At 40.6% G+C, this 17,883-nt stretch overlaps 1 protein-coding gene across 1 annotated transcript in view; it reads right to left on the minus strand.

The window, feature by feature from the left end:
* carmil2 (capping protein regulator and myosin 1 linker 2) overlaps positions 1-17,883 on the minus strand; it is a 54,709-nt gene that overhangs the window by 34,130 nt on the left and 2,696 nt on the right. The window contains 21 exon segments of the mRNA XM_034141312.1: positions 525-593; positions 928-1,100; positions 1,236-1,290; positions 2,172-2,268; positions 2,459-2,540; positions 2,624-2,693; positions 3,673-3,777; positions 4,534-4,610; positions 4,783-4,860; positions 5,317-5,426; positions 5,602-5,688; positions 7,760-7,854; positions 8,229-8,317; positions 10,142-10,217; positions 12,038-12,111; positions 12,242-12,312; positions 13,293-13,390; positions 13,926-14,047; positions 14,256-14,315; positions 14,762-14,812; positions 15,291-15,394. Of these exon segments, the coding sequence (XP_033997203.1) occupies positions 525-593; positions 928-1,100; positions 1,236-1,290; positions 2,172-2,268; positions 2,459-2,540; positions 2,624-2,693; positions 3,673-3,777; positions 4,534-4,610; positions 4,783-4,860; positions 5,317-5,426; positions 5,602-5,688; positions 7,760-7,854; positions 8,229-8,317; positions 10,142-10,217; positions 12,038-12,111; positions 12,242-12,312; positions 13,293-13,390; positions 13,926-14,047; positions 14,256-14,315; positions 14,762-14,812; positions 15,291-15,394 (1,843 nt within the window).

Below are 17,883 nucleotides of genomic sequence, written 5' to 3' on the forward strand. Positions count from 1 at the left end.
AAAAGACAGTGTTGAAGGTGCAATCTTTTATTTTAAGAATGAATCAGCTTTCACTGGTGTGTGTGTGTGTGTTGTGTGTGTGTGTGTGTGTGTGTGTGTGTGTGGTGTGTGTGTGTGTGTGGGTGTGTGTGTGTGTGTGTGTGTGTGTGTGTGTGTGTGTGTGTGTGTGTGTGTTGTGTGTGTGTGTGTGTGTGTGTTGTGTGTGTGTGTGTGTGTGTGTGTTGTTTGTGTGTTGTGTGTGTGTGTGTGTGTGTGTGTGTGGGTGTGTGTGTGTGTGTGTGTGTGTGTGTGTGGTGTGTGTGTGGGTGTGTGTGTGTGTGTGTGTGTGTGTGTGTGTGTGTGTGTGTGTGTCGTGTGTGTGTGTGTGTGGTGTGTGTGTGTGTGTGTCGTGTTGTGTGTGTGTGTGTGTGTTGTGTGTGTGTGTGTGTGTTTGGTGTGTTGTGTGTGTGGTGTGTGTGTGTGTGTGTGTGTGTGTGTGTGTGTGTGTGTGTGTGTGTGTGTGTGTGTGTGTGTGTGTGTATGACCTCTCCAAGGCATCAGCAACATCCTGGAAACCTCTTGCAGTAACATTATTCCTGTCCCATGATAGAGTCCTGTAAAGAAGAGAAGAAGAGAAGAAGAGAAGAAGAGAAGAAGAGAAGAAGAGAAAGAGAAAGAGGGAGAGGGAAGTAAATCACTCTTGGAGCAAATCAAGTGCTGCATGTTTCAAATAATGAAATGATGACATCTGGTGGCAAAAAGTAGATTCACAAAAGGAAAGGAAACATAAAGAGAAATATGTTCCAGAAACAGATGCAACCATGAAACTCCCTCTGTTTATTAAACCACGAGGCTATTATTAGTCATTCCCACATATTTCATCTTATTTACAAATTAGATGAGATATTTGTGTCCGTTATAATTGTTGGCCAGTGTGTGAAGGTGTACCTGAGTGTGGTGTTTGTCAACAGGGCTTTGGCCAGCATTTTGGCTCCAGTGTCTCCAATGTTGTTTCCACTGATGTCCACCTCAGTCAGAGCAGCGTGCCCCCCCAGGGCGCTCAGCAGGATGTGCATCCCTGCCTTCAGCTTAGAGTCCCTCACTGAGAGAGACTGCAGGGGCTAAACACACACATAACATAAGGAACTTTAAACGTACTTAAAGAATAACTGAAATCGGGCCTGTTTTGCTTTGTTTATGGGTGGCCGTGATGTTAATGACTGAAAGTGAATGAAATGAAAAGGGATGTGACTCACACACTCTTCATCCTGAATGAGTTGAGCTATACGATGAAGAACATCAGTGAGAGGTCTGGTAAAGAGAGGGTACATGGCATTGGTTCACAGGTGTCCCACAAGGCTCGATCCTGGGATCGATGCTATTTTAATTGTATAGCAATGATTTACCATCTACAGTATATGTCCTGACACAAACATCTAAATGTATGTTGTTGACACTGCACTATAAGCACATGGAGGTAGTTTGCTTATATACTTACAAACACCATGGTTCATGTAACAGCTTGCTTTGAAGCAATGCTGTTTCCAAAACAGTATGCATCTTTTTCACTGAAACAATAGTTCTGGTGTTGAACCGGATGAAATTGATTCAGACAAAAAGGCTAAAGGTTGTACCAGAATACAGGTACCATGGAGTTATACTTGATTCTACCCTCATCTTTAAGGCTCAGGTGTTACTAGAGATTACATGTCAACAGAAGCTATTATGTACATGCACTCAATTGTCATTTCTCACTATCACTTACTGTTTAACAACGTGCTCACAGGCCAGTAACCCTACTTGTACACCACTATAGACCTTTTATTAACGGGAATTCAAAATTCTTGATAAGAAATCGATACATTCTTATCACTGTCCAATACCTCCAAACTCTATGAGAAAATGTACGAGCTGGAATAACAGGAGGAAAAATAGCCCCTTAGCAAACGGTGGCGCTTTAACAGCAACAGTAGAAATGTGCACTGTCCCAGTCGAATAAACAAATGAATAAAAGAATTAAGTAATAACAGAAGCCGCTTATTGAATATACCCAGCTAATGTTACACATGGAGCTAGTTATTCGTTAAGTTTGAACTTTGACAAGTGTTTCTTTAGGCCACCCTAACTTCAGCTGTCTTCAGCAGGAATATATATTTCAATATTATGAGCAGATGTTATTATGTTCCTCTCACCTGGACTTCATGGCAAAGTTTCTTCCCAGTGCGAGGTGCCGGAGAGAGAGACATCGACCCACAGACAGAACCAGAGTCACCATGTCACTCTCAAAACCTGTAAGCAAGGGGGGGACATTATCATGGAAGTGAGAGTCGGAGGTTATCTCCCACCTATACTGTAGATTGTTAGTCCTGAGTAAAAACATGGACAGCAAACTACACCCATGTAACACAGTGTTGAAGCGTGTATGGTAGCAGGATCATGTCCTGAGTTAGAAAGTGTGTGCGTGGGGGGGTTTACAAACCATTGTCAGAGATATCCAGACTTGTGATAGCTGTAACTTCAGAGATGTGCTCCTGTATCACTTGAGCACCTGCTGAACGAAGCTACACACACAATTTGTTTACTGTAGCTTCTCCTCATTACAAATGACAAATGTGTTTTTTTGGTGTTGTGTGTCTGTGTGTACCTCACAGCTGCTGATGTCCAACTCTAAACCTAATAGAAGAATGTTGGTGGCCAGACCCTGTAGTAATAACCTAGTTGCAAAACAAACAACATAATAAAGTATATAAGTGTTTGTAGACAGGTATATTTTAAGAATGAACATTTTTAGGAAACTATAAGTATGAGAAATATGAAGAGGCTCATAAACCGCAAGACAGGGAGAAGGGAACAGTGCTGCAGTTATTACAAATAAACTATGTGCAACAATGGTGTCATGGAGGGGGATGGTAATACAAACATTAATTATTATAATCTATGCAGAAGACTAGAGGTGCACACATTTCTGGAAGTTCAAGGTCAGCATATTTACAGCACATATACTGTGTGTCTTTACTTCCCTTTGGGGTAGGGAGCATGATGTAAATGATGAAGTGGTAGAAGCTATCTTAAAGGAAGTAGTGTTTCAGAAAGGGGGAAGGAGGGTCTTCAGAACGGCATCTTAAATACAAATCTTGCAAGAATCCTTGAGGCAGCATCAGAGTAAATGTATGGAAAACTCAGAAAAGTTGTGTTCGATGGTCGAGAGAAGTGTGTAGTAAGACAGTAAAAGACAGAAAAACATTATTATGATGCTCTCGCTACAAGAGACAAAGGAGTTTAGAGAAGAATAGACATGCAAAGGGAGAAAATTGGGGGCGTTGTTCTACTGAAATAGGGATAACATAACTCTTCCGATAGGAATAGTGTGGGGATGATTTGGAGGATGGGGGGGGCAACAGTAGGGAAAGATTAACACATTTTGAATCAGAAGAAGAACATGCAAGTACAGACAGGGATACATCTGAAATAGTGAAACAATTGTTCAGATGCATATATCAGGTCATTTGCAAAAGAGGAAATCGGTTTACAGTTAAGATCACTGCCACGTTCCAATGACTCATACACGTCCCAGCATGTTAGTGCACTTCAAGTTAATATTATTATGTTGACAAATACAATTGATGGTATCAACTTCCATGTTAAACACATGACATGTTATGATGTCATTGCATGAGCTGGGAGTAAACACACCTGAGAGCTTGTGGAGGTAGTTTGGTTGCAGACAGGCCGACATATTTTAACTCACAGCTCTGACTGAAGAACTGCCCAATGCTCCTGGTTACCTCCCGCACCTTCCTACACACACACACACACAACACACACACACACACACACACACACACACACACACACACACACACACACACACACACACACACACACACACACACACACACACACACCACACACACACACACACCCACACACACACACACACACACACACACCACACACACAAGCATATACTGTATAAAGTAGCCAAGGTTTTAAGAGAAGTCACACAACAGTGAAAGCTGATTCATTCTTAAAATAAAAGATTGCACCTTCAACACTGTTTTTTGGTCATAAGGTTAAATACTGACCTGATCATGGTGCGACATGGGATCGCTAGTTATAATTCATTCTGAGGGGGACATGAACGTGTGTACATTCCATGTAAGAAAAAGGATGTTGCCATCCATTGTGCCTTGCCATTATCATGACTATTGGGAACACACACACACACACAGTTAGTTTTATGGGGTCCAGGCTTTTGGTCCCCTTTAAGATTTTGGACCCTGCGCTGTGACTGTGCTAACATATGTTGAGCCCCACAATTGCATAAAGACAAACCCATACACACAACTACTGTACACACATAAACGTTTTAAAAAACCAAACCATCACATTTAGCTTTAGTGGATCATAGCAGTTGGCTCATTTACATATCAGGTCAGTTGCTGTTACAGGATAGTTGTTATGAGTCTTATCAGGGAAGTTGTGTTGACCTCTCTGTGTCTCAATAATGCAGAGAGGATACCACATTCAGGGCCTGATTCTAGAGGAGCTGACCTGTGGCTGAAAGGATTCCTGGCCAGGTTGAGGTGCATCAGTTTGAAACAGCATCCAGCAGACAGCGAAACAAATAACTGCAGGAGAAAGTTACAATGAGTGTTATGTACCTGGCACACACAAAAGATCAATGAATAACAACAGTTACATTAACAGTTAACAGCACAGACATCGGGGCCCTGTAGATATGTGGCCTCAGAAATAGTTGCATGAAAGAAGCAGGTACAACACTGAGCATCTCTCGCTGACCGTGTCCAGAGGGCAGCTGGTATCACTGAGGTCCAGATGAGACAGAGAGTTAGTACTGGACAGGAACTTGAAGAGGAACTGCAACACATAATGCAGATCTGTATTTAGATTTACAGATGTACCGGCACAGTAAGTCAAGTTGTTGTTAAAAGGGATATATAGAAGTTCCAGCCCTGCACATAAACCAACTTTCAGTCCATTTTAACATTCTACCTATCTTTTATTGTCTTTCTAATTAAAATGATATTATCTTTCAACTGCACACTTTACAGGTAGGTTGGGTTTGTAGCTTGTTTGTAAAAGTGAATAATAATTGCAGACCTCCCAAATCTTCTAGTGAGAGCTTCATGTATCAGTATATGTCATTTATGTGTATGACATTGGCTTGTTTGTATGTAAAAATAGCTGTCTTGAATCCACATTAGCTGATATGAAACACACACACACACACACACACACACACACACACACACACACACACACACACACACACACACACACACGCACACACACGCACACACACACACACAGTACCGTGGCCTCCTCGGTGCCCATGATGTCGGGGTTAGCAGACAGGTCGAGGTGAGTCAGAGACGCTGAGAACAGCTGAGTGGAGGACAACACCTGACTCAGACATCCAGCACCTGGAGACAACAGTTAAACCCATGCAGGAGTGACTCAAGTGTGACAGTTTTAAAATGTATTGTGTGTGTGTGTGTGTGTGTGTGTGTGTGTGTGTGTGTGTGTGTGTGTGTGTGTGTGTGTGTGTGTGTGTGTGTGTGTGTGTGTGTGTGTGTGTGTGTGTGTGTGTGTGTGTACCTCTAGCAGTCATTGATACCCGGGACAGAGAGAGGAGTCTGAGTCCTCCAGCTAGACTCCCCAGCTCCTGACTGAGAGCTATGACACCTGCAGTGGGAATGAAACACAAAGTGTGTGCAGTCCAGTATGCGGGCAAACATGTTGGACATACAAAGGTACCCAAAAAGAATAATTACATTGCTAAACTTCATATAAAAAGCATGACTGATAAGAATAAGTGTTTTGTATAACATGTGACTTTTCAAACCAGATACTTGTGTAAGCAGGAAATACACAGGTGGAATTATTAACATGGTGATGTCTGTTTTAGGGCTCTGGCGGTGCTCACCCACTTACATGGCATAAAGAGTTGGCATGGCATAAAAAAGCACTAAAACCAGAAATGAGTTGACAATTTCTGTTCTACGACATAAAATACTTCACTAAATACCCCACTGGTAATTGGCTTTTTCTTGAAGGAGCCATGGCGATGCTAACATCCAGGTTAGCCTACAAAAACATGTCATCACTGCCCCACCCTATTGCGACATTTCCTAAACTGGAGCCAGCATTACTGTTATTCTGCTTGTCCTTCTTCGACACATCAATATAACTGCTGTTGTTCAAATAATAATGTGTGACTTTAATTAGTTACAGTGTTTCCCTGATTGTAAACCTTTGGTATTATATCAGCTGTCCCCAACGCTATCTGGCAGCTTTTTCTCCAAAAAGGCCGACCCATCTGCCTTTTAACTGCCCTCTCTCTTAAAGGTCTCCTATTATACTATTTTCAGGCATATATTATAGGTCTCAGATGTATACAGATATATCAAAAAACATGTCTATGAAGTGTTTTGCTCAAAATACCAAACAGATCACCCATTCTAGCCATGCCTCATCCCCCTCTATTTCACCCTGTTATAGAAATGCTGATTCTGGGTCTAAATTAAAAAAAATAATAAAAAGAAAAAGCTTATGCCCAGATACTCAGCTAAATGCTGCCGTGATTAAACGCCATGTTATGTTCAAAACCACTTCAAGGATTATTTCTGAAACAGTATGGAGCTCAAATGCTTTTTCTCTTGCAGGTTTACCACAAGGTGAGTACCTTTTTATTTCCTGCTTTTTTGACACATACTCTCTCCAGTACAGGTTAGCTCTGAGTGTTAGCGATGCTTGCTAATGTAAACAAAGACCATATTACATCCAAAACAGTCAGGCATTGTTTCTAACAGCAACGTTTCTGATAGGGCCGTGGGTGTAAAGCCAGCCCACATTTCTGATTTTAAGTCATATCGGACGCAAATCTGGATCAGCTCCGTTGTACCCCCGTTTTTAGAGATTTGGGTACGGACACTTTGTGAGTCTCCTTACACACCGGGGACACATATTTATGTATAAAAGACATCAAAATGTGCTTTTTGCATAATAGGAGACCTTTAAGCCCAGAGTAAAATGTCACCTGGCTGCAGATGGAACATGGTATAGTACCACTATTTTTATTCTAACACTGCAACACAGTCTCACGGCATTTCGTGTTATAGTCACGAAATTAATCTATTGATTCGTGTTCACCAACACGATTTCGCCATTTTTTTCGTGTCACACAGAACGATTTTAAAAGCAATGTAAATAATAACAAATTAGAAGGAAAAAGACATTTAAAAAAATACAGATTTAAGTATTCTGACACAGAACGATTTTAGAAGCAATGTATTTATATTGGTAGTACGTTTCGTGCCTGCACCAAATAATAACAAATTAGAAGGAAAAAAAGATGACATAAAATACAGATTTCAGTATTCTGAGGCTCTGAGCCCCATTTCTTTTCCTCACTGACGGCAAAAAAACTCAGACATTATACAATTTAAAATAAAAGGGATAGGGTTAGGCTTAGGGTAAGATATTGAGTAAGACAATGTTTTTATGAACCACACAGCTTCTGGTCTTCCAAGACCCGACCGGACAAAAAGACGTGTTGCAGGCACGAAACATACTACCAATAGAAATACATTGCATTTCAAATCGTTCTGTGTGACACGAAAAAAATGTGAAAATCGTGTTGGTGAACACGAATCAATAGATTCAATTAATTTCGTAAATTAAACACGAAATGCCGTGAGACTGGGTTGAACACTGTGCTTATACCACTCACTAGTGTTTACTTTAAAAAGCCCACCTTTGTCCTCCAGGGGGTTGCCTGAGAGGTTGATGGATTGCAGGGTGGAGGAGGGGTGCTCCCGCAGGGCAGCGGCCATCTTTAATGCAAAGTCCCTGCAGAACATTAACAAGTTACTTCTTAATGAATCCCTGTAGACGAGACTTTAGTTATTGTGTTTGTAGTCATGCACAACAATAACTGTAACATGTTGAGAGCATTTATTCAAATGACCACCCCCCCTACGTATTAGCCTTCACCCAGCTCATTAGCAATGTACATGAACCAGAGTACCAGGTGGAGAGGCCCACACAGTCACATCTTAAAGGTACAGTCTAGTCCTGCACTGTGCTACAACAAAACACACACACACACACACACACACACACACACACACACACACACACACACACACACACACACACACACACACACACACCACACACACACACACACACCACACACACAACACACACACACCCACACCCACATTTTGAGTCCGCTGGCCTCCAGTGAGAGCTCCTCCAGGCTGGGGGATCTGGACAGCAGGAAGGTTAGCTGCTGCTGGATGTCCACTGACTGAAGGGACAGAGAGAGAGGCAGGCCAAAACTCTACAGTCTGGTATCAACATGTTTCAGCCATTGGAATTTTGAATATCGCAGAAAATAATCTCTTAGGCAAGCATGCATTTATGATTGTTACACATGTTGTTCACGGGACAATCTCCACACATCAACACTTTTATAATCGTTGATTGTCAATTGAAATTGCCAAAAGTAAATAGCTAACATTCCAGAACACATGATGGTCACATGACTTCCTGTCAACACAGCTAAGCTAAAGGCGGCTAATGTTCGACTTGATAATGTTTAGACTTATTTTTCATGTCAAAGCATCAGACGTTCACCAGTGGGGTATTTACTGATGTATTTATGTTGTAGAGCAACCAAATGGATTTTATGTAGTGTCATTTTGGCTTTAGCTTGACTTTAGAAGTATGTTTTCAAACAGGACAAGGACCTTGGTTTTGACCCCCGTCTCTTACAGTGTATCAGGTCTTGGAAAGTATTACTTAAAACCTGTTAGACCCCATCCCTGTTTTTCAGGTCTCAGGCTCGAAAATGACATTTCCAGAACAAATGACCATATCTTCCCTTCTAAAAGGGGAAAATTAATAATCTTTTTTCTCAAAGTAATGATAAACCTTTGAGTTGGATGTAGAAAAGTCAGAATCAATATAGATGTTTTTTATTTTAAAGAAAATTCAGATTGAACATAGTAAAAAACTGTAAATTATAGTGTCCATCCAAAAAATCTTTTTTACTTATAGTGAACTACTAACTACCCTTGGATGATGGTAAGGTAGACTAAAAGCTTTAGGAATCCAAAGTACAACATATAATAAGTACCCTGTATCAAGATTGATGCAAAACAAGTGACATTTGACCTTTTTAGAGAGGTTTAGCAAAAAAGAAACCACTTCTGGGGTCATTTGGGTGGATTTTCCATATCTCTGGCCCCCCTTGGTCGATTTTGATGATTGACATCTCTTTTTAACCGCTAGAGCCAATGGAATCGAGGGAAAGTTCCACATACACACACAGGTTACCAAATAAGGAGTGAGAGTGACGTGTAGAAAAACCGGAAGCTGCGCTAACCTCTGGTGGCTACCATTAGCAGCTAATTTTTATTCTCCGATTTTTGCATCCAAATTGAATTATGGATTATCAATAATTTTTTCAAAGTGACAGACACATTAGATTAACCTATGGATTAACCTTCAGCCGCGTTTTTTCTCGTTTTAATTCCATTGAACACGACTTTTGATCAGAATAACAGCTAAGGTGAGCATATCTCCGTGTTTTGCTACCTAAAGCTACGTCGTGTGTTGTCTGTATTTGCTTCCCCTGTCAGGAGTTCTGATCGCTCAGTGATGATCCTTATATTTCTATAATCTGTGGACTCTCAGGATGTTATCTAAGCTTGTTTGTGCAGATCCAATAAGTATATCGATCAGTATAGCAAGAGTTCTGTAATAACGGCATTACGATTTTTTTGCTCAGGGCAGATTCAGAGGCTCAGCGTTAGTCTTGTGTTTTTTTTTGCTAAATATTGTTCATATCACCAGTTAGCTGAGTTTCTTCCCGTTACATGGATATAAAACATTCATAGTTTATTAAATATTAAGAAGCCCTCAGACGCTGTTTCCTGCAGATGACGCGTTTTTCCCCCCGGTGGCGGGGGGATGGGGTCTAACAGGTCAGATCAGACAGCATCGAATTGCCTCGATTTAGCCCTTGAAAACGTTAGTAAGAAGGAGAGTCAGATTCTCTGAATGTTGCAAGCATTTTATCTGAAATGGTATTGTGGAATTTGCAGACACAAACATTAAGATCATTTACCAGTTTGAGCTCCTTGCTGTAGATCTTGGTAAACCACTGGTTGAAAGACAGAGCTGCTACTGCTAATGCCAAGTCTCTGAGGAGAGGAGAGGAGGGTAAAGGAAAGGAGAAGAGAAGAGAGGAGAGGCGAGGAGAGGAGGAGAGGAGATGAAAGATTCAAGATTCAAGATATTTATTGTCATATGCACAGTAAACAGACAGTTACACCGCACAATGAAAATCTTACTTTGCTAGTCCACCCTACGCAAGTAAAATACAGGAATATAAAAATAAATAAATACTTAGAAAAAACAAATAAGTTTGGCACAGGAGAGGAGTGTTAACAGTGTAACACAGCGTTTCTCAAAGTGTGGGGCGCAGAGATGTGATAGGTGGGTCGCGAATGGACGCGATGAACAGAAGATTATTATTATTATTTATTTTTTATTTTTTAAATACATTTTTTGGACCTCAGGCCGGAATCGAACCTGGGTCCTCGCAACGGCGGTGGACTTTCACAGCGCCGCTGCGCCGGACCCGCCGGAGCCTCGCAACGGCGGGTGTTTGCGGCGGCGGATGCGGTACCGGCGCAGTGGCGCTGTGAAAGTCCACGGCCCACCTATGCCAGAGCCAGTAGCCCACCGAAGGCAGCAGCCCACCAACGGCAGCGGCCCACCGGGAAAAGTCCCGAATCTCCTGATGGCCAATCCGAGCCTGCTCACACACACACAACTGAAACCAAAATCATTTACAGACATATGTAAAAATCTCTCATACACACATGTGAAACGCTCTCACACACACACACACACACACACACACACACACACACACACACACACACACACACACACACACACACACACACACACACACACACACACACATCACACACACACACACACACACACACACACACACACACACACACACACACACACCACACACACACACACACACACACACACACAGCGTTGCAGTCGGGAAGAAAAGCAATGTGGAGCGGCACCTCACCACTTCATAAGGAGTTTAACCGTGACACTTTTCGAAATCCCGTTTGTGTCCCCCCACTTTACAAATAGGCCTATGTTTTTTGTTTTTTTTAACGCAAGCCGTCATCTCAACGGAGGAGCACACAGCCTCTGTGAGCGAGCGAGACAGAGAGAGAGAGAGAGCTAGAGAGAGCACACCTTTATCTATTTAATATAGCCTAGTTGTAAAAAATAAAGTAAGAAATCATTCCAATGTGTACTATAGGACAGTAAAAAAAAAAAACAGTTTAAAAGGGGAGTGATTAGTAAAATATGCATAAATAGAAAGAAAGAATGCTAACTAGGTAACATAAGATAAGAATAAACAAGTTTAAATTATTTGTTATTGGTTGAGATCATATTCTAAAGATGTTTGGATTATTGAAAAGTATACAGCTCCCTTTCATCTGAGTGTTGAGAGCTGTATCCATAAATTCAAGTTGTGCTCAAAGTGCTCCAGATTGATGCTTTTCACTTCAACATTTAAAAAAAAAATCTTCCCGGGGGAGCATGCCCCCGGACCCCCCTAGAGGAGGTGAGGACCCCCCTAGAGGAGGTGAGGTCCACCCCCAAATAAAGCAGGTTAAAATAATTAAATTGAATACATTTTATTTTAGTAAACACTGAAAAGGGTCCCACAGACCCAAACAGCACACAAAGGTTAAAGGTCAGCATATACTCTCATCCTAAAAAAGGTTGGAGACCCCTGTTATAGAACGATACATTTGACAATTTTAAGCTTGGCCTACCATTTTATTGGAGCGGTGAGGAACAGGTGGGGCTTGAAAAGGCCCACCTGTTCAAAGTGGGGATGGCAGAACAAGTTTGAGAACCACTGGTGTAACAGGTGAGTTCAGACAGTATGAACCACTCTGCTGTTTCTCACCTGCTGTCTACGTGGCTGAAGTCCTGCAGGTTGAACTCTCTCCAGTTGTTCATGTAGTAGATGTTGTCAATATCCTGCCAAAACAGTTAGCCACACCAATGCTAACATTAGCTTATCGTCAATTGGCTAGTAGATTAGGACAAAAATAGATCCTTAGAAAGTGTGGTCCGTGTCCTATCATGCTGAAGAACAGTTGTGACTCACCCACTGGATCTCCTCTCTGAACGGCATCTCGTTGAAGTCACACAGAGCAGCGTAGGTATCAGAGAATCCTCCTGAGGAACACAGACAACACTATCTATCTGCACACACAGGAGTTCCCTGTATCATATGTATGATCATTATATGATTCCACCTTCGCCTGGCTGCTATCACACTACTTCATACATGTTGCACTTTTTAAAATATTGTTACTGGTACTGGATGTGTTTGTAAATTGTAATATGTGTAATTTTTTGTATTATTTTTTATATTATATGCATGCCTCTAAATTAATATTAAGCTAATTTTAGCTCTTTACTTTTGCTGTAACAATGGAATTGTCTCCTTTGTAGGATAAAAGGTATTCTGATTCTGATTCTGATTCTGGGTTTATATTAGCTGATAATTAAAAGATCAATTCTACTAGATACATATGTAAACCTAAACTGCCCAGGTGATGGTAGCTGGCCCTATCACCTCCAGCCTCTCACAGTGATGTACAGCAAGGGTGTCCAAACTACGGCCCGGGGGCCAAATGCGGCTCGCGGGCCATTTTGAATCGGCCCTCAGCAAATTCAAAAGGTATAATGAAATATGGCCCACAAATGAAACTTGTGCTTGTCTTATATTGTGCTTCTCAAATATAAATGCAAACATATATTACACAGTAGTATTCATGAGTCAATAAGCCAAATGTTTCAAATACATTCAGTCAATTAAAGTTGAAAACTATTCCTAAAAAATCAAAGTTGATAAGAAAAAAGCCCAATAACTTATTTACATAACAAGCTTGAAAGGAATTAGCTGCCAACAAAATAAATAAAACCCTATGGAGAGCTGGGATGTAGGCTGTTTGTTTTCATAAAGCATATTCAAGTATCAAGCATAATTTACCTACATTTGGCAGCTTTTGCTGACTTATAACTTAACTTATGAGGCCATATACCTCTAGGGAGTGGCCCAGCCCTTTGTATATTTTTATGGATGTGGCCCTCGGTCAAAAAAGTTTGGACACCCCTGATATACAGTATAGTGTATTGTGGAGGGAACACACCACAGGAGCCCGGCCGGCTGCTCAGCTGCTCCTCGATCTCATCCGTCAGGGTGAGGATTCTCTGCTGCAGATCTGCAGGAACCGTCTTCAGCAGCTTTCTGAAGATTAGAGGGCAAGAGATCACCTGACATTAAATACTGACATCATCAAACAAGACAAAGAGTCTGCAGCCATGCTAGAAGCTCTGTGAGGCGCAGTGAGACTCACTGGGGTTAAGAGCTAAATGCTAACAGCAGCACGTTAACATGCGTACAGTGACAATGCTAACATGTTTATGTTCAGCACATATAATGATTACAATGTTCACTATTCTTAGCATATTAGCGTAGCATGTTAGCATTCTAACATTTGCTATTTAGCACTTATTACTTAAACATCATTAGTTATGCAGGTTTTTTGTCATAAAGAAGAAACATTGAGCTGGTGATTCCGCTCAATGAAAAATCAGCAAGACAAAGTAAATACATTGTGTGTAGAGATTCTTTGATATGGTAGTATTTTTCAGTATCTGCCTGGTCTGAAAAGAGAAGGTATGTGTGTGATGACTCAAATGTAAACAGTGTATGTGTTTGAGCTAGTGTTACTGTGTGTTCAGGCAGAGCATTGAGACATGAAGCAGGTGGAGCAGCCCACCCTGGAGAAGAGTCGGGGAAGATCCTCTTCAGAGAGGCAGTCATGTGACACACCATGGCCTCCAGATCCTCAACATGCAAAACACTGAAGGACAGAGTCTGCCGGTCTGTCTCCAACACAACCTGAAGCACATGCACATTGTCATATTGTATTATAGAAAGGAAATATAACATTTACATCATATTTGTTCACAATGACGACTGTAAACTGCTCTCATATTAACCGTTGCTGTTTAACATGGAATCCAGTGCTTCAGTGGATAAAACATAGATATACATATAAACAAATGTTAAACAAGTATAGTTCAGATAGAAATAAATGACAGTGTACCTGAGTGAGACTGTGAATGTTGATGGAGCAAATCTCCAAGTAGCTGAAGGTGCTCTCCATCTGTACACATTCAAGCACGCACACAGAAGTAAATGAGAAAAAAATCATTCAACAGCAGTTTCTCTTTCAGACAGTGAGTACCAGGAACGACAATCTATCCTCATCCATTCAATTGTGGTGGCGAAAAAGGAAATTAGATCAAATAAAAACCAGTTGCATTTTATATTACTTTTAAAATAACTCCCTGAATTTTAAAACGTCCGATATGTGTCATTTGAGTAACTGTTGGAGGCTTGAAGATGTAAAAGTATTCCACGTAAAAGTCAACATAAGATAATAGTCCTTAAAAAAAGAAACTCCTGCCACTAGAAAACTCACACTGTGGCCTGCAAGGGTTCAGAATGAGCAGTTCATGGTGAAAAGCAGTGAGAAAAATAAAACCGTATTCATTATAAAATGTGCAATCGAGTGTAGCTGTGGTGTAAAATGGAACAGCTGTGATTTACCCTGACAGGTGGCTTGTTGTTAAACAGGTAACCTCTCCACAGACTCAGAACCTGATGAGAGAAACAGGACGTTAGAAATGGGACTGACAGAACCACAGCCCCCCCTCTGGAACTACAGAGGTTGTTGCATGTTGTGTTGGATGTGCTGTACCAGGGAAACTGTGTTTTAGTTGGTGAGTTGTGTGATATTTGTTGATTGTGCAGGTGTCAACATAACTCATTTAAGTTTTGCTCTTTATAGCTACATATTCCTAGATAAAAATGTACAAAATGCCTCAAACTAAGTGACAGTGAACAATGAATGGTTCAGGAATCTAAGGGCAGGGTACACTTTGTATGCAACAAAATGATCTGAAACTCAAGGATATGCAACACTTCCTTTCTTCACATCATCGGATTCAGAAAACTTTATTTTCCCCGGGAAAAATAAGTAAGTCAAAAGAAAATACAACATTTCTAAATATACATAACATTTATAAGCACAATATACTTAATATTACATAGAACATCTTTAGTGTCCATCACTCACCACAAACCTGCTGGCCGACCTCCCACATGTCTGAGTGGGGGGGTGGAGGATGACAGGAGTCACTAGACACACTCTGTGAGGATTCAGCAGCTCAGAGATCTCATCTGCACACACACACACACACACAAACACACACACACACACACACACACACACACACACACACACACACACACACACACACACACACACACACACACACACACACACACACACACACACACACACACACAGCTGAAAACGTCACTTTCAGCTCTAGAAAAGATTCCCATAACCCCATCAGCCCTGTTCCAAAAGTGCTGATTCTGTGTCTGTAGCTTTAAATGCTAATGAGCTGCTGCTGGCCATGCCCCTCTGAGAGATGATTAGTTTAAAAAACCCACAATGGTGCTCTGGGAGGAGATTCAGGTGATAAGGTGGCGGGGGTTACCTTGGTTGCTGATTGGCTAATGGTTGCACAAGCCAAAAAAATCGTTATGACATCATAAAGTGGCCAAAATCTGATCAGCTCATTTTCAGACAGGTTTTTATATAAATGGATCAGGACAAAAAGAGAGGGAATCTTTTTCCTGATACTTCCAGAATCTCTTTACACATGTTTATGTATAAAAGACATGAAAAAGTGGATTTTGCATAATAGGTCACCTTTAAATTATTAAAGTTCTACTGTTGTGGCTTTATTATGAATTTTTCTGGATGTCTTGAAGAGATGTGTCCCTTTTGAAATCAATTTATACACTCTTAATCTTAGACATGCCTATGGGTGCAAATTGGGGTTGAGTATCTTGAGATTTTCAGAGAATTTAAGTTAAATTCAATTTCTCTTCACCTTAAATGCTTCCAAATTGTGTTATCCTTTCACTTAAAATGATGATTAAAATGACTGAAACTCTCCCTGTATTGGGTGCACCTTAGTAGATCAACACATTTAGCAAATTAAATGTTGGGCTTGGCAGGGAAACTTGAGCAAATGAGCAAAATCCCAGAACATGTTCCGTTGTAAAGACTTCGGAACATCTTAGCAATATATCAGTCATAATTAAAGCAATATTGTAAAAACAACAGACCCTGTGTTCTCGGTTCAAAGATGATTAACCAACCACAGACTGAGTCATGTCCTTCTCTTTGTCACTGACTGTTACAATGGAAACAGCTGTGACCTTTAATGTTTGACCTTTATAACAAAAAAACAAAAGCTCTGAGGAGCAAATATATGCAAAGATAACATTGCATGAATTATTGTCCTGTTTATTCTACAACTGGTTATCCACTTGTTTCAAATGTTTGATAGTTATATGAAAAGTCAAACGCTTCCATTTCTGGCATTAAATATGTCAATTGTATATATCACATATGAGCTTACATATCAGCCTTTCTGCATGTTTAGACTAACATATTAAGCACACCCCTATTGATGAAACAGACAATTCAACGACATGAAAAAGGACAGCTTCCAATATAAGCATGAAGTAAATCAACACCTCCCTAAAACAGTACGAATACACTGGGAAATACATTTGAAATGCAATGTACTCACATTGCATTTAACATTTTATTTTCATTTTAAAAACTGAAAATACTTCGCTCACTTTCTAAATGTATATTGAAATCAAAATATCTTATTCATCCCAGGGGAAAATTAGGTTTCGTACAGAGTTTATCGTTTCCTAATACGTGTAGAGTATAATATGTTTATCAATTTTTGTTTTAGTAGCAGATGTTCTTTTTATTTTATAATGTGTATTCTTTGGATTCTTTATAGATATATATATTTTTTCTTTTAATTTGGATATGAATAAAATGATGTCATTGTTGGGGAAATATTTCCCTAGGCCCATAACTTTGACCCAGTTTATCAGTGTGTAATGCCCTCACTGAGCACCTGAGCCTTGGCTGTGCTCTCAGTGTTTGGTCTCCCTGTTCCTGCCTGCTGGCTTCAGCTGATAGGAGTTATTGTGCTTTGCTTGTTTTATCTTGTTATGCAGCATGTTGATTATTCTCTCAGAACCAGCTAAATACATGGGTCTGAGGTAGAGATCTTCAGAATTGGTTTGGCAACCTCTGTGCCACCTCATGGCTCAGAACATGTCTTGTGAATTCTCCGGCCGAAGCTCCAAATAAACCATCAGTGTTTGCCATCAAAGTTCCTGCTCTCCCCGTGTCTCTGAGTCCTGACTCCATTGCTTCAGAAGTTTCCATCACAGTCATCAGCATAAAGGGGATTCTGAGTTCAATCGGGCCTAATGTTATTCCACTAAATTGAGGGTTTGAACAGACCACTATCGCGAGAGGATTAACTGCTAGTTTAAACAAACCTTGTCTGCAGCCTTTGCTAATACTTATTGGTTTTGAAATATTTCTATTTGTTTGGATTTCAGCAAGAAAATTGAACCAATAAACTAACACAAACTAACTGTATCACTATAACATGATGATGATGGTGATAAAGAATGCATCTAACGTTCCGCTGTTCATTAAAAAAACAGTGCATTAAACAAACCATCATGCTCTTACTTTGAAAACCATGCGGAAATGTCGTCATCAGCAGGCCATCACGTGGTTTCCGAAAATAACCGAGTGACACGAGTAGATT

Source organism: Trematomus bernacchii, unplaced genomic scaffold (genome assembly GCF_902827165.1).
Source record: "Trematomus bernacchii unplaced genomic scaffold, fTreBer1.1, whole genome shotgun sequence".
Taxonomy (NCBI): domain Eukaryota; kingdom Metazoa; phylum Chordata; class Actinopteri; order Perciformes; family Nototheniidae; genus Trematomus; species Trematomus bernacchii.